The sequence below is a fragment of the Giraffa tippelskirchi genome, chromosome 10 (genome assembly GCF_054371585.1).
Source record: "Giraffa tippelskirchi isolate mGirTip1 chromosome 10, T2T-mGirTip1v1.2.pri, whole genome shotgun sequence".
NCBI classification, from domain to species: Eukaryota; Metazoa; Chordata; class Mammalia; order Artiodactyla; family Giraffidae; genus Giraffa; species Giraffa tippelskirchi.
This window is the reverse complement of record NC_137284.1, coordinates 84,906,961-84,932,877: the sequence shown is the minus strand read 5'-3', so window position 1 is coordinate 84,932,877 and position 25,917 is coordinate 84,906,961. Positions and strand designations below refer to the sequence as shown.

At 35.3% G+C, this 25,917-nt stretch overlaps 1 protein-coding gene across 20 annotated transcripts in view; it reads right to left on the bottom strand.

The window, feature by feature from the left end:
* Positions 1–25,917, bottom strand: part of CACNA2D1 (calcium voltage-gated channel auxiliary subunit alpha2delta 1) — a 524,609-nt gene that overhangs the window by 181,783 nt on the left and 316,909 nt on the right. For all 20 annotated transcript variants that reach the window (XR_014067144.1, XR_014067142.1, XR_014067141.1 and 17 more), the window contains one exon: positions 14,548–14,589. Coding sequence is in view for 16 of the 20 variants with exons in the window: in XM_081535600.1 (XP_081391726.1) it covers positions 14,548–14,589 (42 nt within the window). In the remaining 4 variants the exon portion in view is untranslated. The remainder of the gene's footprint in view (positions 1–14,547; positions 14,590–25,917) is intronic.

Below are 25,917 nucleotides of genomic sequence, written 5' to 3'. Positions count from 1 at the left end.
TATCTGAATTAGGATTAGGAATATGTGGATAAATGCAAATATTTCATTCATTCACTCAAGAAATATTTATTGGTAGAATGGAGGAGAGAGGATTTAACAATAATTCTTATAGAAATGGCATTTAATATTTAAATCTTGAAACAAATGTTCAACAATAGTAAAATTATCACAATAATCTGACAAATACAATTTAATCTTGTTATTAAGTAATATAAAAGAGTAATTACATCAAGAATTACATATATGCTGTATTTGTTTTTAAATGGTTTAGGTTTAAAAGTAGATGTTAAGCACAGAGCAGGAAGAGACAAACAGCCTATATATTTAGAGGTATGAGAGGAAAAGAGAAATGAAAGGATGAGTACATAGATAACATTATCAGCACTATCATTAGTTTTATAGTTTTAATGGTATTCATCTTTGTGCTTTCTTGTTGTTGCCAATATAATACAATAAACATGTATCATACTTGTAATTAAATTTTAAGTTCTTTCTAGAGTAATATTAAGCATTATACAATTATCTTACTAATGTGAAAGCTGCTTCTATTTCCTCTGAATCCTCTCACACTTAAAAAGTTGTGCTTTAAATGCATTTTAATAAAACGTTTGCACTTTTAAACTGTCATGCAGGGAATTCCCAGGTGGTCCAGTGGTTAGACTTGGTGCTTCAACTACTGGTACTTGTTTCAACCTTGGTTGGGGAAATAAGATCCTGTGGGCTACATGACACAGCCAATAAAGAAATTCAATAAATCACCATATAAAGGACTTTGAAGAGTAACTGAAAATAATGTACCTCTCAACTTACAAATTCATATATCAAGTCTAGTTTTATTGTGCAGCTGCTAAATATATTAAGAAAAAAATATATTGCTGTTGTCCATGGCCCCCCCTTTATTACAGTTTCCATAAATGCAATAAGTTCATGAAAATATTAAACTCTAAAAACTCATTTGGTTAAACATATGAAATTACTATTTCTGATATCATCATCCATCTTTACTTTTCTTAGTATACTATATAATTATATAGTATAATTAATATACAGCAAATACTGGACACAAAGGAATTCAGTGAGAAAAGGAATGTGAAGAAAAGCTACTTAATACATATTGTTTAATGTATTAGTTAAAAATTTCAAATAAATTCTCCCCTAGAATTAATATTTCCTTGTTTACCAGATTATATATTAAAAAAATTAAGTTAGAGTGTCTCTTGCCAAATTTTTTTCCTAAAACACATCTTCTGGATTCTCCAGACTACTCTATATAAATGCATACAGAGACGCTAAGAAGGTAAATTCCAAAATGTACTAAATTTGCTAAAACATGTGAGTAAAACATGAGAAGCATGTTCCTTGGGCTAATCATCTAAATGTAACTTCAGTTATTAAATAACAGATTGGATCACTCAGAGACAGAGGTACCATCCAGTGCTGGGTGGGTCATTCAGTTTCACAAGCAGTACATACTACTAAAATTAATTTGGAAAGTCTTAACGATAACCCTATGTCACACACAAAATAGATTTGCATATTTAATATATTTTTCAAATGAAACACTAATAATTGATTTTTATAATAAAAGTTTGTTTTTTTAAATTTTGTTATCTTTTAATGCTAAAACTATTTCTAACAACAGATCACTCAGAAATTAAAAGTTTATATATTTCACATAAATTGCAGTAGAAACTAGCTTAATCACTATGCACAATACAAACTAAATACATACACTGAAAAACTTTCTTCACAATCACATTATGGCTAAGTTTACCTCCTCCTGCTCTCTGTCATTTTTTGTGTCCCCTAAAACCAAGAGAAAATGAAAGAAAGTGAAGGTGAAAGTGAAAGCCACTCAGTCCTATCTGCCTCTTTGAGACCCCATGGACTGTATAGTCCCTGGGGTTCTCCAGGCCAGAATACTGGAGTGGGTAGCCTTTCCCTTCTCCAGGGGATCTTCCCAACCCAGGGATCAAACCCAGTCTCCCGCATTGCAGATGGATTCTTTACCAGCTGAGCCACAAGGGAAGCCCAAGAATACTGGAGTGGGTAGCCTACCCCTTTTCCAGCGGATCTTTCTGATCCAGGAATCCAACCGGGGTTTCCTGCATTGCAGGCGGATTCTTTACCAACTGAGCAATGAGGGAAGCCAAGAGAAAATGCTGCTGCTGCTGCTAAGTCGCTTCAGTCGTGTCCGACTCTGTGCGACCCCATAGACGGCAGCCCACCAGGCTCCCTGGTCCCTGGGATTCTCCAGGCAAGAACACTGGAGTGGGTTGCCATTTCCTTCTCCAATGCATGGAAGTGAAAAGTGAAAGTGAAGTTGCTTAGTAGTGTCCGACTCTTAGCTACCCCATGGACTGCAGCCTATCAGGCTCCTCCATCCATGGGATTTTCCAGGCAAGAGTACTGGAGTAGGGTGCCATTGCCTTCTCCGAAGAGAAAATGAGTTAATACTAAATGAGAGCTGAGACTCTCCATAGAGGTATCACAATTATTATTTTTATCTCATTAGCGAAAGGGTTAAATGAATGGGTTCTTGTGTACCAAACCAAGTTCTTAAAAAACCAAAGATTATAGACTTGTATACAATTCTCCAAAGTCTATACGTGTATATTTTAAAACTTCCACCTCCAAATACATCCTTTTCTTTTTTACAGCTGCTTATTAGTTACTATTTACAACAGGCCCTTGCTACTTTCACAATACAGATATTTTTGATTCTTGAAATTTTTTGTCACAGTTGTATTCCCAATATTAAATAAAATTTTGGATACATAATGTGCCTCTAGGCATATTATCACCTAATGAAAATAATAATCATAAATGTATGATATTTACAATAGACTTTCATAAAGACACCAAGACTAAAAGGGTGCTCTATACTGACATGTTGCTATCAGCTCTATGGATTAAAAGATAAGACTGGCTCTGTAACCACTATCTATCACTGGAATCTAGGCATTAAGGCTGGTTACCAGTTCTGACTGACATATAGGAAAGCCACCTTTTTAGTAAATCACTTGCATCTATAAGCAGTGGAGATTCATCAGGGCATCATAGTGATTATCTGGATCGTTAAGATCTTTTTTGTACAGTTCTTCTGTGTATTCTTGCCACCTCTTCTTAATATTTTCTGCTTCTGTCAGATCCATACCATTTCTGTCCTTTATCGAGCCCTTCTTTGCATGAAATGTTCCATTGGTATCTCTAATTTTCTTGAAGAGATCTCTAGTCTTTCCCATTTCATTGTTTTCCTCTATTTCTTTGTATTGACCGCTGAGGAAGGTTTTCTTATCTTAACATGGACAGAATTTGGATAGATGGATAGATGGCAGGACAACCCTTTCAAGATAAAGAATATAAAATAATGGCTGTGTATAAAATACCAAAAGAAAGGATAAAGATTGGTTATATAACTGCTTTGGTGCAGTTGCCTCTTATTTCCATTCTGTCTTACATAAACTGTACCAAATTTGACCTTAGAAGCAATAATTTTACCACATTTTATTTTCAGATATCTTTTAAAAATAAATTTGTAAATGCAACAAAGCTCATTCAATGATCAGAATTCTCTGAATTAAAATCAGAAATTTGTCATCAACACACTGATATTCGAAATGTTGTTAAAGGACTTATGGATGTGTAAGAATGTTCAGTTCAGTTCAGTCGCTCAGTCATGTCCAACTCTTTGCAACCCCATAGACTGCAGCAGGCCAGGCTTCTCTGTCCATCACCAACTCCCGGAGCTTACTCAAACTCATGTCCATCGATTCAATGATGCCATCCAACCATCTCATCCTCTGTCGTCCCCTTCTCTTCCTGCCTTCAATCTTTTCCAGCATCAGGGTCTTTTCAAATGAATCAGTTCTTCGCATCAACTGGCCAGGTATTGGAGTTTCAGCTTCAGCATCAGTGCTTCCAATGAATATTCAGGATCGATTTCCTTTAGGATGGACTGGTTGGATCTCCTTGCAGTCCAAGGGACTCTCAAGAGTATTCTCCAACACCACAGTTCAAACACATCAATTCCTTGATGCTTACCTTTCTTTATAGTCCAACTCTCCATCCATACATGACTACTGGTAAAAACATAGCCTTGACTGAATGGACCTTTGTTGGCAAAGTAATATCTCTGTTTTTTAACATGCTATCTAGGTTGGTCACAGATTTTCTTTCAAGGAGCAAGCGTCTTTTAAGAATGTTACCAGCCATTTCATCTGTCCCACGTTTGCTGTCTCACTACACTAAAACATAATCACCACGAGGGCAAGAAAACTCATTGACACTGTTCAGTTGTGGCCCTAGCATCTAGCAAATTGTTTAGAACTGTATCTGCTTGCCCTATTTATACTATTTGTTGAGTGAATAAATCAACTTGAATCTATATTTCTTACTCCCCAAATTTATGCTTTTTCTACTTCAATCTGAAGAGGACAAACTCTGGAACAGGCCAGTAAATTGGCAGACAGCACCTAAGTCAGGAATTTAGCTTCTCATTCTCATTCCAATTCTTTGTGTTCTTGCTATGGCTCCTCAGGGTTTTTTGTTGGTGTTGGTTTTTTGTTTGTTTGTTTGTTTTTTTAAAGAAGCAGTGGAAAATAAGATTTGTAAGGTTCCTTCTGGCTCTGAAAATTATAATTCTGAAATCTATGAACTTTAACTTAAAGCGAATTGTTTCCAACCTTTTTTTTTCTAAATGCCATGTAACTACAAAAACATGTAAATGATGGAAGGTTGGTATAAAGAAGCATTTACTAAAGGAGTCTCTTGGTTTCCAAACTCTTTGGCCCTGAGAATTTACATTTTAAATTATGATAATGCATTCACAACATAGTTATAGATATCAATCAGTCAAACAGATATTGTGTAGGTGAACATAGCTTAGAACATTAGCTGGGCTTTTCACTTCAATTTCACAAGTAGAATTACTTCAGTTACTTTCCTCAAGTGACAACCAAGACTTTCTCTCTGTGAAGAACTTAAATAAAACTGAACACACCATGTGTCCATGGTCCCCAAAAGAATTCATCGGAAGGGAGTAAAAATATTTGAACTTACAGTTACACCCTTTTCTAGTAAAGGAGACAAAAAAAATTAAATTTTACTAATATTTACTAAATGGAGTGACATTTAGCACTCCACCTACTCTGGCCTTACTAACTGTATGCAAGTTGGTCTCAAGTCATCAGTCATCCTCCAGGTGCCACATGAGAAAGGAGAGCTTACTTCTTACACAGTCACTTTCAATGCACACTTTATATGTGAATCACATCACAACAAACTGTGGAAAATTCTTAAAGAGATGGGAATACCAGACTACCGGACCTGCCTCTTGAGAAATCTGTATGAAGGTCAGGAAGCAACAGTTAGAACTAGACATGGAGCAACAGACTGGTTCCAAACAAGGAACGGAGTATGGCAAGGCTGTATATTGCACCGTGCTCATTTAACTTCTATGCAGAGTACATCATGAGAAATGCTAGGCTGGATGAGCACCAGCTGGAATCAAGATGTGGGAGAAATATCAATAACCTCAGATATGCAGATGATATCACCCTTATGGCAGAAAATGAAGAAGAACTAAAGAGCCTCTTGATGAAAGTGAAAGAAGAGAGTGAAAAAGTTGGCCTAAAGCACAACATTCAGAAAACTAAGATCACAGCATCTGGTCCCATCACTTCATGGCAAATAGATGGGGAAACAGTGGAAACAGTGACAGACTTTATTTGGGGGGCTTCAAAATCACTGCAGATGGTGACTGTAGCCATGAAATTAAAAGATGATTTCCCTTTGGAAGAAAAGTTATGACCAACTTAGGCAGCATATTAAAATGCAGAGACATTATTTTGCCAACAAAGGTCCATCTAGTCAAAGCTATGGTTTTTAAAGTAGTCATTTATGGATGTGAGAATTGGACTATAAACAAAGTGGAGCACCGAAGAATTGATGCTTTTGAACCGTGGTGTTGGAGAAGACTCTTGAGAGTCCCTTGGACTGCAAGGAGATCCAATCAGTCCATCCTAAAGGAAATCGATCCTGAATATTCATTGGAAGCACTGAGGCTGAAGCTGATACTCCAATACTTTGGCCACCTAACGCGAAGAACTGGCTCAGTTGAAAAGACCCCGATGCTGGGAAAGATTGAAGGCAGGAGGAGAAGGGGACGATAGAGGATGAAATGGTTGGATAGACATGACATGAGTTTGAGTAAGCTCCAGGAGTTGGTGATGGACAGGGACATGAGTTTGAGTAAGCTCCAGGAGTTGGTGATGGACAGGGAGGCCTGGTGTGCTGCAGTCCATGGGGTCGGAAAGTGTCTGACATGATTGAGTGACTGTACTGAACTGATATGTAAATTTAATTACTATTTTCTTAGCTACTACCACTCCATATGTGCTACCAGCCTTAAAAGATGTCTGTAATTAATAATGATTGAAGTTGAAATCCTAGTAATGGAAGTTGCACTGAAGAAAAACGGAATGACAGAGATGATACTTCCATTGCCAGCATTAGCTCTTCTTATTGTACTTCATTACCAGATAGAAAAGTGATTCAATTAGTTCAACCAGCAAACTAGTCAAAAAAGCTAACATTATCAAGAAGATTATTATAAATATGGGTTTAGATTTCTTAGTACTATATTGGTAACAAATCCCTCTATTCATATGGCCTGCTGAGGTATTTCCAGTGGTAATACAAACTCATCATAATTAAAGGTATTTAGCAACTAAGTATCTAGATAAAACTTTTTGCTTTTTTCTGGCAATTTTTATTGTCAAATGCCACTTAAACCAACACTTCATAAAACTTCACTTATGTTAAAAATTTGGAAATCTCTTGGGAGGTTTCCCAGGGTATCAGTTCAGTTGTGTGTGTGTGTTTACATATAATTTATAAGTAAATGTTTGAGTTTTTTAATCTGATACACATATGCAAGCAAGAAGAGGTTGAAGATATCATTCAAAACAATCCAGTGCCCATGTTTGTTTACCCAATGTTGTACAAAGGCGAGTAGATAATGCCCACGTGGTACCACCAAATTTTCCAAACTTAATTCAGTGAGCTCTAAATAAATACACCATACACTACCCTCTGTAAAGGAAGAATTGCATGTGGAATCTAAAAGAGAATTGTGCATGCCACCATTCCAAAGCAGCTTAGGATCAATGTTTTAACTATCCTTGCAAAAGCAGCACATGCACAAGTGTACAAAGCATTACAAAAATATTAAAACAGACTCAATTTTTGGAAGAAGGCACCAAAAACACATCCACTATTCCCATAAGAACTAGAATCTGAAATAATCTTCCTTATTATCAGTTTTACCAGTCCCCCCCCCCATGAATTCTAATAAGGCTATATTTAACACAAAGGTACATGCATTAATTTTAAGGTGTTCATGGGAAATATCACTGGGAATGATGGATCAGATCAGTGAAGATTTCTGATTTAAAGTCTAACCAACTTTTTTAATCACAGAGATTTTATTTTACCTACTTGCAACTCACTATTAACAACAGTCAAGGATGAAGCTGGCTGGATAAATACAAGCCATATACATCAAAATTAAATATGGAAAGAATGATGGATGGGTATAATAAAATTTTAAATCAAAACCATCTTCAAAAATTTTAATTGAAGTCTTGATTTATGATAGCTCCATCACAGGGTCCTTCCTGTGCACCATGGATGCCCATGGCATATGCAGCGCAGCACAGCACAGTGACACATGGCTCCTGCTGTGGATCACTCTGACTGCGCTTCATTCAATCCTCCGCTCTTCCAAATACACATGTGTGACAGGGGACAAGTCACTTACGCTCACTAAATTTTACTTGACTTCTCTGAAAATTATTAAAATAACAATATGTGCCACAAAAGATGAGTGTGCACGATAATATTACCTACAAAGCATTTATTTCCTAGTTTAAAATAAGTATGTGCATGCATGTTAAGTCACTTCAGTCATGCCCACTTTTTGCAACCCTATGGACTGTAGACCGCCAGGCTCTTCTGTCCATGGGATTATCCAGGCAAGAATACTAGAGAGAGTTGCCATGCCCTCCCCCAAGGGATGTTCCCAACTCGGGGATGAAACTCATTTTCTTATGCTTCTTGCACTGGGCAGGTGGATTCTTTACCACTAGCACCACTTGGGAAGTCCATTAAGCTAACATAAGTTTGAGCGACTATTATTATATATATTATATAATTATAAATATTATTATAATCTTATCCAAACAAAGAACATTGAAAATATTCAAACCATTTATTTTAGATTCACACACAAGAAAGGCAACTCTGACTATATTATTTATTTTACTGAAGCAATTAATATTCTAGCTCTATACTATCTCCTATGAGGATTCAACAATAATCATTAGCAAAGCCTCAAATAAAGGCCACATACCATCAGATAATTAAAAAAAAGAGAGAGAGAGAAACCTAGACTTTGATTCCTTCTTTAATAATTAGAATATATTTCATCACTGTTTGATACATACCGCTTTTGGTTCATTCTAGAAGCAGACTGATTTATTTCTATAAAATAAAATGAATGATTGGCCTTTTAAAAAGACATTTAGAAAGGACATTATGTTGGGATTAATTTTAATGTAGACAAGGCCAGTAAGAAAATAAATAGCAACATAAATATGCAAGGGAATTCAGCAGACTAGCCAAATGTTCCAGACAGGTCACATTTTTAATGTAATCAATAAAATAAAATGTAGCAAATAAATCAACCTAATTTATCGACATGGGAATTCTGGGTTGAATTTATTTCATTTGGATTTCAGTCCAAAACATAGATCTTAGAATTAGGTTAATAAGGGTTTGCAATGATCTGCTTTCTCTTTGCTTGCTTTGGGATTTAAGCAAATTGCGCTGCATGCTAGCACAACTCAAGCCTTCTGCAGAAGCTACTTCATTAAACCTTTAGGAAAGTTAAGGATTTATTGGGACAGATGTCTCGAAAAACCTAAACAAGAACCTAAATAAATTTCAAAACTAAGGAGAGGGCAGTTCCTCATTAGTGTAGTGGTATCTATACCCATCAAAACTAAGGAGAACCTGAATGTGGAATTTCATAACTAATTGTTGCATTGTTAGCTATTTTCCATTTATTTAGACATTTAATTATCTTTTCTAATCTAGATATATACCACTCACAAAGATTTCACAACAAATTTCTGCATTGCAGTCACATGGATTTCTAAATGTGTTTTAGAAGATTCTATTTCAATTTTTATTTTGTTAAGTATTTTCTTAAGTTTTTCACACAAATATAAGGATATTCATTACAATAAAATAATTCAAATTAGTACTCTTTAGTTATTGTTAACACACCCACATGCATAAATGTGTCCCCACGTAGAACTAAAATCACCTCAAATCAATACTAAATGTATTGTAATAATATTAATAGTTATTAATTTAAACAATTACACTCACTAATATTTCTAGATCACCTACTGTAAGACAGGGAATGTTTTAAATGCTTTACATGCATTAACTAATTTAATTTTCACAGTAACTGTATGAGGTAGGTATCACTATTACCTTTATTTTTCAGGCCAAGAGGGAAAAACAGAGAGGTTAGGTGACTGCCAAATCACCACGCTAGAAAATGGCACATCTGGGATTCAAATTCTTGCAGTGGAACTCTGGAGTATAATCTCTTAAGTATCATACTCTATTTCCTCCATATAACAATATACTGATACATAGTAATTATACATGTATGTATTGCTATTAATTGGGGAAAATAGTTCATATGGAAGAATTTAGAAGTGAAATATCATATCTCTATATTATCTTAAAATATTTAAGCAAATAATAGATACAGCAACTATGGAGACTTGGTTTACTATTCTTTCTTTTCTATATTTAAAACATTTTTCCTGATAAAAAGTTAAAAGCTAATCTTACATAAAAACATTATATGCACATTAACGCTGTAGTCTCTCTGAAAATGAAATTCAGCAATTTACTCTTATTAAATGCAAAATTAGACCAAATTTAGTTCAATGGACTAATAGGCTTGATTTCACGTTTCACAAAGATTCATAAAAACTTAGCATATCAGATCTCTTCAGTCTTAGAACCAAAATTTCTGATCTTATATCATATTACTTGTAGTAACTGCCTATAAATATTGTAACTCTAATACTTATTCTCAACTTGAATCCGTTTTAGACATAGGGCAAAGCAGACTGTGTGTCTTTACTTAGTCCTCATGACTGAACCAGAGGCTAACAGGAAGAAGGAACACATGGCAGAAAAGGAAGGAACAAGGACCACTGCTCCCACCTTCAAATGTCTATATTAAAAAAATTAATTCAAAGACAGTCCATAGTCAAAGCCAGTCTTGCCAATCCTCTCTTAATCTTGTTTCCACCCAACCTTGAAGCAAAACAAACATTTTCTTTTCTACCATGCTTGCAAAGGGTTTCCTATTTACTTTGCAAATACAGCACCACCTAAAAAGTGAACAATCTTCACGAATGCTGTGTAAGCAACTGGGGAACTGAAGCACATAACCAACTATCCAATTTAATAGCATCATGTCAACAATTACTCTAAATCATTAAAGACAGAAAATGAGTAAGACCCTTATCTCAAGACACAAAAAATTAATAGAGAAGATTATCCCTATATAAAAATACTATAGTGTATGGTATTAAACCATTAAAACCAAAAATGTGTAACAAGTTATTTAGGGTACTCAGAAGAAGGAAATACCATTTGCTATACAGAAAAACCAAGACAAGCTTCAAGAGTAGGTAGTATTTGAATTAGTTTTTAAACAATACTTAGCACAAAAACTGTAGGATATTATAAACAGGTAATTAGAGGAGAGAATATACTATTATTAACTAGCACAAGGGACAGAAATGATCATCTTACATTTCTATCATGGCTATGTACCTTATGTCTACCAGGAGAACTGCAGCTAACCAAATAACCAAATAATTTAGCCCAGTAATACTTACATCTTGAAGTTCTAAAGAAAAAATCTGTGTGAATGAATATAGTCATAGTTTTTATGTAATATTACACAATCCTAAGGGACATTACTTTTACCCTTATTTCAGTCACCACTGAAGCTAAATCTGGCTGTCACTAGGTTTTTATTTTTATACCCAGAAGGTGAATATAAATAGCATTGATCTAGAGTAGCATGGAGATTATAAAATGCCCCTGAAGAACTGTCTTATATCAAAGTCTCTGAAAAGCTTCCAACGTGACAGCTCTCCACAAACTAATTCAGATGTAGCTAATAGAAAGTTACACTCCAAAAAAATAACTGATCACCTTTAAATGCTTGCTTTACCTTTAAGTGAGGCCATGTATCATCATTATAATGAACAAAATCAATAGATTGCACTTGAATATGTCATTCTTTATATTCAAATCTTAACTTGGTGATGGACAAATAAAACAAACATGGAAGGAAAATAGGAGCAATTAGTTTTAACTCAACATAACTAAAGTTATGGGCTTTTACATATGATTTACTTCTATTATCAAAGCTACTTTTTCCTCATTTCCATCTACTCTTACTCTATACACCGTACCCTGCCTTCAAGACCTTTTCTTAAATGTTGGTGTGCTGAGGATTCTATCCCTGTATTATGTTAAGGTAATTCTATATTATTTTTTAGGTGTGTAGATGTGTGATATAGACAGAGAATAAGACAACAAGGAGAGTGGAATCGGGGCAAGCTGGAGAACGTATGACATCCAAAGGCAATCAAACTGCTTGGCTTTTGTGTCAGCATATCAAAATATGTCTACAGTTAAATCTGGCCTACCTATTTTCTATAGTTTCACATTACTGGCAAGATTTCAGCCCCTTGGTTTCAAAGTCCACTCACAGGTTAAATATATAACTATTCTAGAAAACAGAAAATTTATTTAGATCTCAGATATTTATATCCCCATTCAAACGTATGAGGGCAAATTTATTAATTGATAACACTATTTCAATATTTAGCATTCCAGTTAGTTCCAATGTTCATTAGATATTAGATATTGATGTATGAGATTATAAGATCACATCATATAATCTCCAGTTGCCAATTTTTCATAATGAATATGGCTTTGTGGAATTTGAGCAATAAAAATATACAACTAAATTGGTATATGTTAGTCTCTCAGTCATGCTCGACTCTTTGCGACCCCATGGACTGCATGCAGCCTGACAGGCTCCTCTGTCCATGGGATTTTCCAGGCAAGGACCTAGAGTGAGTTGCCATTTCCTTCTCCAGGGGATCCTCCCGACCCAAAGATCGAACCAGGTCTCCTGCACTGCAGGCAGATTATTAACTGACTGAGCTACCAGGGAAGCCCCAAATTGGTATACAGAAAAGTAAAATAAATAACAGTGAGAGTAAGCCAATTCAAATTAAAACAAAATGGCATTATGATTGTATAAACATTTGATAAATAAAAATATCATTACACACATAAAGTTGGAGTATAAGAACCAACTAAATACAACCATATACTGCAAAATGTTTGGTGAGAGTGAATTAATTTCATCATCTATATAGGTCCAACTTCATCTGATAAGCAATAATCTTAAGAAAAAAAAGGTATAACCACTAAAAGTCCTAAAGTGAATATCAAAGTTCAGTATTTACTTACATTTCTCAACTGTCTTTCATTTTCTTAAAAAACTAGGAATAAAACCACTATATAAACCCAGCAATTCCACTCCTAGGCATATACCCTGAGGAAAGCAAAATTGAAAGAGACACATGTATCCTATTGTTCACTGTAGCACAATTTACAACAGCTAGAACATGGAAGCAACCCAGAATGTCCATCGACAGATGAATGGATAAAGAAGTTGTGGTACTTATACACAATGGAATATTACTCAGCTATAAAGAGGAATGCATTTGAGTCAGTTCTAATGAGGTGGATGAACTTAGAACCTATTTTACAGAGTGAAGTGAGTCAGAAAGAGAAAGATAAATACCATATTCTGATGCATATATATATAGAATCTAGAAAAATGGTACTGAAGAATTTATTTACAGGGCAACAATGGAGAAACAGCCATAGAGAATAGACTTATGGACATGGGGAGAGGGGAGGAGAGGGTGAGATGTATGGAAAGAGTAACACGGAAACTTACATTACCATGTATAAAATAGATAACCTATGAGAATTTGCTGTATGGCTCAGGAAACTCAAACAGGGGCTCTGTATCAACTTAGAGGGGTGAGATGGGGAGGGATATGGGAAGGAGGTTCAAAAGGGAGGGGATATATGTATACCTATGGCTGACTCATGCTGAGGTTTTACAGAAAACAGCAAAATTCTGTAAAGCAATTATCTTTCAATAAAAAATTAATTAATTAAAAAAAATAAAGACAATATATATTCTATTGCAGAAAACACTTTGGTCACAGTGATCAAAACATGTGCATTAAGAACTAAATAATACTAAATACAGCACAAAATGTTATAATCATTTTACTATGAGAATTTTTTGCTCCATTCCAAGTTGAAGAATTTGACTATATTAATATAAGTTTATAGAAGTCACTCAATTGAAGGGGTAGATGTGGGCACTAACTTCAATATGCCAGGAAGAGCAAATTAAAATTAAGTATAGAAACTACTAATTAACTCCCAACTAGTATTCTCTCTATTCTATCTTTGGTAATGGAACCTTATATTTTATTTGCCTATATGCTTATGGGGAGGTGGGAGGAGGATGGGGAATTACATTGCACATCTTCTGGCTACTAGGTAACACTAGTAATTAAGTAGTAGACAACAGGTGCAGACAGATGTGTCTTCTGTAATTTCCAGAATATGACCTTCAGTGCCATCTGACTCCTTTCTGATGTACAGAATGCAAATATCATTGTGGATATTGCAGCATCCTTTTTGGACCATAAAATGGAAAAGCTATTTTAAGGAGAGGAAAAAATCATGAGAGAAAGATTTGCAGGGCCTGGACTATATAGAGTTGCTCTATTAGGCCTTGCACACAAAAAGTGCCATTAGAGAGGAATAATCTTTTGTTCTGCTTTAGCATTTTCAGTTTAGCATATTTCAGTCTCTCTGTAATAGCTAAACCAATATACCAATCATAAAACACAGTTCATTTTTATTCACCATCGAAGGGTTTACAAGAGCAATACTATTAACATATTTAAAGCACTTTACCCCAAAAAAGTTATAGTGAATTGTAAAATATATTATCTTACAATTCTTTACAAATTCTTAAAAATTTTACATGAAATGGCCCAACTCCAGCAAACCTGATGAAGTTAGCAGGATTTCAAGAATATGTAGAACTAAAATGAAATTTTTGGATCACAGAATTAACTGTAGCACGTCTAAGATGAGAGAAAAACAGTTTGAATTTAAATAGGTGTTAATGCTTATAAGAAACTACAATTTTAAAGCTGGACGGGAACATGAATCCAACTAAATGTAATACATGGTCAGCTTGTTAAGAAAGCCATTCACCCTAGTCAAGTTTAGCCTGTAAAGTAATGTAAAACTTTTAATACTCACATCAAGATCATCCTTTGCATTGTAGTAGACAACTTCATTGCTCTATAAAAAAAGAAAAAAGGAATGCTTTATTTATTTGATTACAAACATAAAACCATATTGGATCAAACATTAAGTATATTTCATTCACATATGAAATAATAAGCCTCGCATAGTATTCCTTTTACGATATATTCCACAAAGATCCATAAATATTAGCCAATATTTTCTACAATATTTCTAGCCAATATTTTTCTACAAGAACATATTAAAACACTGTATCTGTGACATTAGAAAAGCACATCTTGCAATGGGCCAAAATATCTCAGTGCAAATCTGAGGGCAATTTGTCAAGAAAAAATTGAAAAATCCTTAACACAAATAATTTATACATACACACACACACACACACACTCACTATCTGTCACTTTCACCTAAATCATGAACTGATAGGATATTTCTAGACAAGTGAATAAATGGCTTGTTAAAATTTGACTAAAACCTTGACATTTAAAAAATACATATCAAATGTTGAAATTATTCTTTGAAGAAAAGTGTAACTGCATGATATTGGCAGGAATTTCCTCAGGAGACTCAGATAAGGAATCAAGATCGTCTGTAAATTTAGACAGCAAAAATATCAGATAATGCAACACTCTAATGGTCTCATATTCTACTAAAGTAGCAAATGAGTGTTTACTTTTCAAGAATGCGTGTGTGGACATTTCTACTAGCTATCAATGTTGCTGAATATGTTGTAAGTATAAAATATGGACATAAATTGTGTTACAGAGGAAAAATGGAAAGGAAAGTGGATAAAACAACTATCAAGGAATTTTAAATTCTTGTTCTTTCTATCTACAAGGCTAGTTCTATGCAATATAAAAATAATACATATATACTGATTTCTTTTTTATTTCTTTTCCATTTCTTTTCCTGAACTGATTGAAGATGCGTATTCTTCATCTTCTGTATGTCTTTTGTATTTGAGTATCACGCAATAGTGTACTTTTCTCTGTCTCTTAAACATTTACAAACAAGGACAATCCAAAAGTTTATTACCAAAAACACAATTGATAGAATTTTGTTTAATTACTTGGGGAAAATAGACTAAATTAGTGCTTCTTAAAGTATGTTCTAAAGAAAATTACTAGTTCTTAAAGATATAATAGATTTTTATGGGCAAAACTATTCTATGGTCATGATTTCAGAATAAATGATAAAGTTAAAATTGTCTCTTGTCAGCAAGAATTCACAAAGCTTCAGTGTATGAATGCAATTATAATCTCCAAAAGAAAAAGAGACTGAGATATTGTTTTGTTTTGATTTGAGGGGGGCACAGATTCTGCCTATTTTTTGATTTGAGAAACAAACTATAATAATGAAGATTTATAAAATACAGATCTCTCTGAAGACCAAATAACCAACCAAACACTACATACATAAATATATGATTTGTAATACTGAATGAAACTTGGGAGTTTTAATTTCATTTAGCATCATTAATATTTTTAAAACTACCATTTAATATTAGTTTTTTTTTAAAGAGTAAGTAGCTAGAGAATTTTCATACACATAAAACTTCTATGTCCTGGAACATTTCTCACTTATAGCACTAGGTTTGTAACAAAGGTAAAATACAAATCAGAACTCATCACATACATAAATCAAGAGAATCTTTGGAATTCTCCTGAGATTCAAATCCAATTACTAGTTTATTGATCCCTCATGGAACCCTGTAATTTATACTTAGGAGACAATTTTCAATTTAGATTGTGGATTCAATCAAAAGTTAAAACACTAAATAAGTTTACTTCATTTTAGATATTATGTTTGCCAACTGATTACTTATATTTACTGAATTGAAACATGTGGAAAACAAGGTAAAATAGCATTAAATTTCACGCGGTTCAGTAGCATCATTTCAACACTCATTCAACACTTATTTGTAAATACATCTGTGCCAAGAAAGATACAAAGTAAGTTAAAGATACCCACCTCTATTTTTAGGTAAAATAAAATGTTCAGATAGCTATATAAAATAATTCATTTATCTAGAATTATTCTTAGTCCATGGGACCATGGGACCAGAGCTAATGGACTACAATTATTACTTAAAGTCTTTTCTTATGTGTGACACATGGTCACAGTAACAAAGAGAATTTACTTATTATATCTAAGATAAAGAGTATCACACACAGTGTTAGAAGAGGGTAAGGTGTGATAACACTAGTTTTAACTCAAGCTAAGTATTTGATTCCATTAAGATAGACTGTGACTGAAGTTGAAATAAAAATTAAAATAGAGTAAAATCTTGTTGAAAATTTCAGTATTTTTCCTTTGTTATGGCATTATACTTTATATAAAACCTCACTACTTGCCCTTTCTTTTACAAGCTCTATATTGCTGCTAAAATTGTTATTGAAAATGTGTATTGCTAACGGTATGTAACTTTTACGTGTGGATCTAGAGACAATTTTCTGGAAATTAGAAGACATATAATGCCATTGCCAAATTCAGACTTAAATTGAAGAAAGTAGGGAAAATCACTAGAACATTCAGGTATGACCTAAATCAAATTCCTTATGATTATACAGTGGAAGTGACAAATAGATTTAAGGGACTAGATCTTATAGAGTGCTGATGAACTATGGAGAGAGGTTTGTGACATTGTACAGGAGACAGGGATCAAGACCACCCCCATGGAAAGAAAATGCAAAAAAGCAAAATGGCTGACTGAGGAGGCCTTACAGATAGCTGGGAAGAGAAGAGAAGCGAAAAGCAAAGGAGAAAAGGAAAGATATTCCCATCTAAATGCAGAGTTCCAAAGAAGAGCAAGGAGAGATAAGAAAGCCTTCCTCAGTGATCAATGCAAAGAAATAGAGGAAAACAATAGATTGGGAAAGGCTAGAGATTTCTTCAAGAAAATTAGAGATACCAAGGGAACATTTCATGCAAAGATGGGCTCAATAAAGGACAGAAATGGTAGCGACCTAACAGAAGCAGAAGATATTAAGAAGAGGTGGCAAGAATACACAGAAAAACTGTACAAAAAAGATCTTCACGACCCAGATAATCATGATGGTGTGATCACTCACCTAGAGCCAGACATCCTGGAATGTGAAGTCAAGTGGGCCTCAGAAAGCATCACTACGAAAAAGCTAGTGGAGGTGATGGAATTTCAGTTGGAAATCCTGAAAGATGATGTTGTGAAAGTGCTGCACTCAATATGCCAGCAAATCTGGAAAACTCAGCAGTGGCCACAGGACTGGAAAAAAGGTCAGTTTTCATTCCAATTTCAAAGAAAGGAAATGCCAAAGAATGCTCAAACTACCTCACAATTGCACTCATCTCACACGCTAGTAAAGTAATGCTCAAAATTCTCCAAGCCAGGCTTCAGCAATACGTGAACCGTGAACTTCCAGATGTTAAAGCTGGTTTTAGAAAAGGCAGAGGAACCAGAGATCAAACTGCCAACATCCGCTGGATCATCAAAAAAGCAAGAGAGTTCCAGAAAAACATCTATTTCTGCTTTATTGACTATGCCAAAGCCTTTGACTGTGTGGATCACAATAAACTGTGGAAAATTCTGAAAGAGATGGGAATACCAGACCATCTGACCTGTCTCTTGAGAAACCTGTATGCAGGTCAGGAAGCAACAGTTAGAACTGGACACAGAACAACAGACTGGTTCCAAATAGGAAAAGGAGTACGTCAAGGCTGTATATTGTCACCCTGCTTGTTTAACTTATATGCAGAGTACATCATGAGAAATGCTGGGCTGGAAGAAACACAAGCTGAAATCAAGATTGCCGGGAGAAATATCAATAACCTCAGATATGCAGATGACACCACCCTTATGGCACAAAGCGAAGAAGAACTAAAGAGCCTCTTGATGAAAGTGAAAGAGGAGAGTGAAAAAGTTGGCTTAAAGCTCAACGTTCAGAATACTAAGATCATGGCATCTGGTTCCATCACTTCATGGGAAATAGATGGGGAAACAGTGGAAACAGTGTCAGACTTTATTTTTTTGGGCTCCAAAATCACTGCTGATGGTGATTGTCGCCATGATATTAAAAGATGCTTACTCCTTGGAAGGAAAGTTTTGACCAACCTAGATAGCATATTTAAAAGCAGAGACATTACTTTGCCAAGAAAAGCCTGTCTAGTCAAGGTTATGGTTTTTCCAGTAGTCATGTATGGATGTGCGAGTCGGACGGTGAAGAAAGCTGAGTGCCGAAGAATTGATGCTTTTGAACTGTGGTGTTGGAGGAGACTCTTGAGAGTCCCTTGGACTGCAAGGAGATCCAAGCAGTCCATCCTAAAGGAGATCAGTCCTGGGTGTTCATTGGATGGACTGATGTTGAAGGGGAAACTCCAATACTTTGGTCACCTCATGCGAATGGTTGACTCATTGGAAAAGACCCTGATGCTAGGAAGGATTGGGGGCAGCAGGAGAAGGGGATGACAGAGGATGAGATGATTGGATGGCATCACCGACTCGATGAACATGGGTTTGGGTAAACTCCGGGGGTTGGTGATGGATGGGGAGGCCTGGCGTGCTGCGATTCATGGGGTCGCAAAGAGTCGGACACGACTGAGCGACTGAACTGAACTGAACTGATAATGCCAAACCTGACTTTTCTAAAAATTTTTTAAGCAAACTGAAAACAAAATATATTAGGCATAAAGTAATACTGCATGTCAAACATCAGTACTTCTTGTGTAGGTATTTTATATTTCTACATTTAAGGAGTTCTTTCTTTATACAAAGTCCAAGGCTAACATGGTCAAAATATCAGTTCAATTCAGTTCAGTAATTCAGTCGTGTCCAAATCTTTGAAACCTCATGGACTGCAGCATGCCAGGCCTCCCTGTCCATCACCAATGCCCGGAGTTTACTCAAACCCATGTCCATTGAGTCGGTGATGCCATCCAACTATCTCATCCTCTGTTGTCCCCTTCTCCTCCCACCTTCAATCTTTCCCAGCATCAGGGTCTTTTCAAAATAGGAAAAGGAGTACATCAAGGCTGTATATTGTCATCCTGCTTATTTAACTTATATGCAGAGTACATCATGAGAAATGCTGGAGTGGATGAAGCACAAGCTGGAATCAAGATTGCCAGTCAAAATATAAATGCAAAGAAAAACAAGTGTGTCTTTTTTATATGACGAAAACATATACTGGAAGTACTTAATCAAACACATATGCTTAGACAGGCTGTCACATTTCAATAAGAGAACACAGACCTGAGTGGAATGTGCAACTGATTATGTCCACTCTATTAAAACAAAATTTCTTCTCTTCAATAAACGTGACATTGCTTTTGGCTCAGAAGCTTTCCTTTAACCTTTATAAGTACACTTTCCTTTCTCAAACCTCAGACTCTGCATTGATAGCATGTACATTGCATTATTCCCTTATTTTATCTAACAGAAAAGCTTAATTGATCAACTTTAGTAAAGTAAAATCACCATAGGGCATCAGGATTTGGGAAAACTGTAACTCGGTATTTAATCTGTCAACCTAGTCCACCTACATGGCAGCATGATGCTAAAATAAATGGCAAATATCCACGCAACCTTTAAATTGTGTAACTATATGAAAACATTTTAGGTCACAATTCGTAATAATTTCTTGTGGAAAATTGCAGTGATTTGTTTACTGTTGCTTTTGTTTACATCAGAATTCTTTGATTCACAAATAATTTTGAATATAGACTTGAGAAAAATCATAATTTTAATAATAATGATGATATTCTTAATTCTCTTTCTTATCACATTCATTTAGAGCCATGTCTTCTGCCTCATAGAGGTACATATTAGCTCCGCTATTATACATATATATATATATTTATTTTTCAGATTGTGCAGCTACATTAAACTAAATCAGTCTGAACTCAAATCACATAAATCACTGAATCACCAGAATAAATCCAGAAACAATCTTTAGGTGATTGGGTTAAAGGACCATTTCCAGGAATAAAGGACAATTCACAGTGAATCAGGCCTACTTCTATGTCTTGATGTTTACATAGGGATAAATTTTGGTTAAAATGAACTCTGTGGTAAAAGAAAATTAGGGAAAGGTGTTTAAAAACAGCTAATAGTTAATGGTCTGTGAGAAGGAAATTGGAGGAGAGGCGAGAGTATCAATCAGCTGAGTTCCTTCTCCCTTTACCCTGCTTCTGCCTCCATCTCACCTAGACTTAGTACAGGAAGATACTGAGGTCTCATGACCAAGAGATGAAGCCACACACCCCACTCATTCAACAGTACTCTTCTGACGTCACTCTGTGCTAAATGCTGGGGAAACAAAGATGAAGACTGTTAAGCCTGACCTAAGAGTCAAGTTCTGGCTCTCCTGATTCACATGTGACAAGATGTGGAAGCAGTTGGGCCAGTTGCTTCAATCTGCTATAACTGAAGAATATCTTTATCATATATGGATGGTATGACCACATAACACAAAACCTTCCTAGATATTAGTATAGGTGACAGTTAAGAATTTCAGATATTTGAGACACTCCTCCTCTGTTGATCAACTCAAGCATGTGTGTTTGCACATGCATGTGTATGGTTCTTCCTAAATCGTTTACCTAGCCTATCACTCAAAATTCCTTCAGTCCTTTTTCCAGAAGGTACACAGTTATATCAGGATCATTTAAGACTGCAGAACTATAGCATATAAACTAATTATCGCTGGCACAGATTATAGAATTGAGTCATCTTCTTTCCCTGCCATCCTTCTGGCTAAACATTTTCATGCAAATTATTAAACAACATCATCTTAGAAGGTATTTGACACTCAAACACGGGGGATATCTGTGGATTTCAGTGCATTATGTGCAATCTAATAAGATAAAGCTAGCAAGAGCCTCAAACTAGATTCATAGATTAGTTTCACATTTAGAGAGTTATTTTTCCTAATTTAAGCACCACCAGATGACAAATTGTTTCTGATTTTTAACCAAGTAGTTTAGTTATTTAATATCTCCTTGAAACAAATTTACCCAAATGGTTCATGCTAATACAATACTGCTGTTTACTGAAATTTAAAACATCCCCTAGCAAGCTGACAGATAAATGACTTTAGTTTCCCAGTGTCTACTGGGAGTCAAAAATTCAATCTGGACAAGACAGACCATTCCATCATAAACACATACTGTGAAAGACAGTACCTTGCATGCCACTTGCCTATAAAATGCAGCCTCTGATGCATAGTTCATGTTAAAAACCTGAACCATAAGCACAAAGCTTCAATCTGGGAATAAGATGTTGCCAAGGGTAAGATTTAAGTGTTGGAACCCAAAATTAGGATTTTATAGCCAATATCTGAAATATATGACACATTTAAAATTCAAACAGATATTAACTTCCTGTCCAAGTCACTAATTTTATTTTCTGGGTTATACACTTGACTCTACATATGATCCACAGCATGAAAAATTTAGGGCAACTCTACTGCCTGCTAAATCACTTAAGAAAAACAAACTCATTTTCATTTTATCTTTGTTTAGTTCCAAATATGAAGTCAATAGGATGAACATTAAGGATGTGTGTGTGTGTGTGTGGGTGTGGGTGTGTGCATGCGTGCATGCTGTGCTCAGTTGTGTCTCTTTGTGACTCTATGGACTGTAGCCCACCAGGCTCCTCTGTCCATGGGATTCTTCAGGCAAGAATATTAGAATGGTTTGCCATTTCCTCCTCCAGGGGATCTTCCAGATCCAGGGACAGAACCCATTCCTCCTGTATCCCCTGCATTGCAGGCAGATTCTTTACCACTAAGCTACCAGGAAAGCCCAACATAAAGGATACTGTATGTTACAAAGGAGTTGTGTTAATGATTCCTACCAAACAAGATCCACACTGCTTAGTTCAAATCATTTAAATTTCAATTTTTTTTAATAAACATATCGTAGTAACAATTTGACCTGGTAACCAGAACCAGCCTGCCAATGAAGGAGACATAAAAGACATGGGTTTGATCCCTGGGTCAGGAAGAAACCCTGGAGGAGGGCTTAGCAACCCACTCCAATATTCTTGCCTGGAGAATCCCAGGGACAGAGGAGCCTGGTGGGCTACAGTCTATAGGGTCACAAAGAGTCCATCATGACTGAAGTGACTTTGCACCCATGCATACAACCAGACACACCACTACTATTGACTGTGCCCAAATCAACCATGGTACATGGTACATGGGATGGGATAACCAGTAGCACTGACTATAGCAACGTGTGAATAAAACAACTTAGGAAGATGTTTTGGTGGGGCGGGGGCGGGGGGAATGCGGCGCAGTATATATATGATTTTGTGTATCTTCGTGTGTGTTTGGGAGGTGGTGTGAATGTAAGTGAAGTTTCCAAAGATAGCTAAAAGTAGCTGAAGCACTAAAGACAGTGGTTCTTAAGAAAAGTATTTTTTTTTATGCCATTATATCTGTTTGGGGTTTGGAATGATGAAAATGTTGTTTATGAAGAGAAAAAAAGAAAAACACAGGCACAGGTCCATTTAGAGATCTGTTCCCAGATCACTAGATTGAAAGCATGTGATAAACCTACATTGAGTCACACTATGTATAAGAGACGATAAAGAATTGACGTCACGGGGGAGCCTGGTGGGCTGCCATCTGTGGAGTCGCACAGAGTCGGACACGATTGAAGCGACTTAGCAGCAGCAGCAGCAGCTGAGCACAGTGCCTGTATGGGCCCCCTACAAATTACCAGCTATTGTTTTACAAAGTGAAACACAAAAATCAGGAATATCCATAGAATTTATCTATTAGCTTTATCTGGTAATTACATATGAATTAAAGTAAATGTTTACAACTTTATGTTCTTAGATCACATACTATGCTATGAATCTATTTAACTCATGTAAAGTCCCTTCTTCAAAGATTCCATATAGCAAAATGGTATTACTAGCTGTTATTTTTATTTTTAATCTGATAAATGAGGGGATTTATAAGAAAGTGTGCAGTCCATGGGGTCAAAAGAGTCAGACACAACTGAGCGACTGAATAATAAAAAGTCTAGTACAAAGGGTGGTTGTTAGTTCTCACAATCCTGAATATTCATTGGAAGGACTGATGCTGAAGCTCCAATAATTTGACCACCTGATGCGAAGAGCTGACTCACTGAAAAAGACCGTGATGCTTAGAAAGAATGAAGGCAAAAGGAGAAGAGGACAACAGAGGATGAGATGGGTGGATGGCATCATCAACTCAATGTACATGAGTTTGAGCAAATTCCAGGAGACAGTGAAGGACAGGAAAGCCTGGCCGGCTGCAGTTCATGGTATGCAAAGAGTCAGACACAGCTTAGCAACTGAACAATAACAATATGCAATCTGTCCATTTATTGTGTTCCTATGATCCAACCTTCTCTGTGATTCTAAGCATACTCTTTCTAACCCCACATCTCCTTTAAACATCCATCCTCATCTACTCCTGTCTAGAAAAACTCCAACATTGTATTAAACCCAACATTTGTTTGTTCATCCTAACACCTAACCATGGAATCTTGCCAGCAAAAATTATACATGCTGTCCTCACATCAAGTAAGTTGGTGGTTCTTTGTTTGAAAAACTATAGTAGACATGTGGGTTTGCTTAGGTCTGTAATTATTTTTGTTCTTCCAGAAATTCTTCTACCTTTGGGAAACTGTTTCTTTCAATCACATGATTCCGATAGATGGCAAATCATACCACGCTATTTCTCTGACCACAGAAATCAACAGGTGCCTAAGTCTATCCAAAAATAGAATCTCATCTCCCTATTCCTTTTTCATAAAAATACCATTTGCTAAGAGTAGTTATGGCTGCAAATACTGTAATGCTTAAAGTCTCAGTCTTTATGTGCCAAAGGCTACATCTATCTGTTGGCTTCTTAATTATAGTCATTTTATTTTTTCCTTAAGCTTTTTAGAACGTGTTTTCTAACTCCTACAACTGATAGTACCAATACAAATACTAGTGGTTTTTCATTCAAATTTCCTGTTACTAACAGGCAATAGTATTTGCTTGAATTTCAGTTTCTGTTGGTGGCCTTATGAGAGTGTAACTGTTCTAGAACAAACTCCGCTTTCCATGTCCTGGATGTGAGCCCCTCCTGCATCCAGAAAGATACCATTCCTTCATCCCTTGTCTTTCCTGTGTGTCCATCTTCTCTTTAATTACATTCAGTGGTTTGCAAAGATTTGTGGGATAAAAATCCAGAAGTCTTATGGAATAAAACTTCTTTTTTGGTCTAGAATTTAAAATTCTAGCAGAAGATTAAAGCAAAAAATTGAAGCAGCGAGGAGATGAAAATTTTCTTAGCTTGTACATAAAGAAAAACCATTAATATTTTTCAAACATTTCTCTAATGAACTAAAGGTCAAAAATCTCTTAGTGTCAGGTTAATATTTTGTCAGAAGTAGATCAGTAAATAATTATCTTTCAAAAAATTTTTTGCCAATTCCTTTACATCAACTCACTAGCCATTAGAAACTACTTGCATGATATAACATGAAATGACTATATAAATTTTGATTATATGCTTGAATACCACAGTTTCTATCAGAGACAAAAGCAGCATACTATTGCTAAGATGCTGTTCAATGACTGTAATGAAGAAACAAATTATCTAGTCCTTCTCTGAACTCTCAACATTATATAGAAGAATAAATATATTTTGAGCTTTGTACACATTCCAAGTTCTATGCTAGAAGCCTAAGAACATGTGCTTTTTATTTTTTTATTTTTTTATATTTTTTGAATTTAAATTAGTTTATTTTCTATTTTTTAACTTTACAATATTGTATTTGTTTTTGCCATACATTGACATGAATCCACCATGGGTGTACATGTTTTCCCCTTCCAGAACATGTGCTTTTTAGAGAATGTAATTGTTAAGATTAAATAGTGAGTAAGATATTATCAATCTCAATTTTGTATATTCAAAACCCAAGACTAACAGTAGTAAAACCCAGTCTAACAGAAGTCTTCTTATCCCTAATCGAGTACTTATTCCTCCCATGTCCTGCTATATGGGAATGCAGAATGATCTACTTCTTAGGGACAGTGAGTCCTTTGTATATGCAACATCCACCTATTAATAGATTATTTAATAATCATTAAAGCACATTTAGCTGTCCTATTTGTTCTTATAACTTTGCTTTATCATTTGATTTAAAATGTGAACAAAATTTAATACTAATTTCATTAGCTTACTCAAAAAAACTAGAAAATAATTTTGGCATTTTTTTAAAGAAAGTTTGCTTTTGTTTCTTTTACTAAGCACCATTTTACATTTATTTGTCAGGTAACTGCCAATAGACTGCATATTTGCAGTATAGTTTTAACTTGCCACTATGATGCCTGTAACTTGAAGTATTACTTGAGACCTGCCC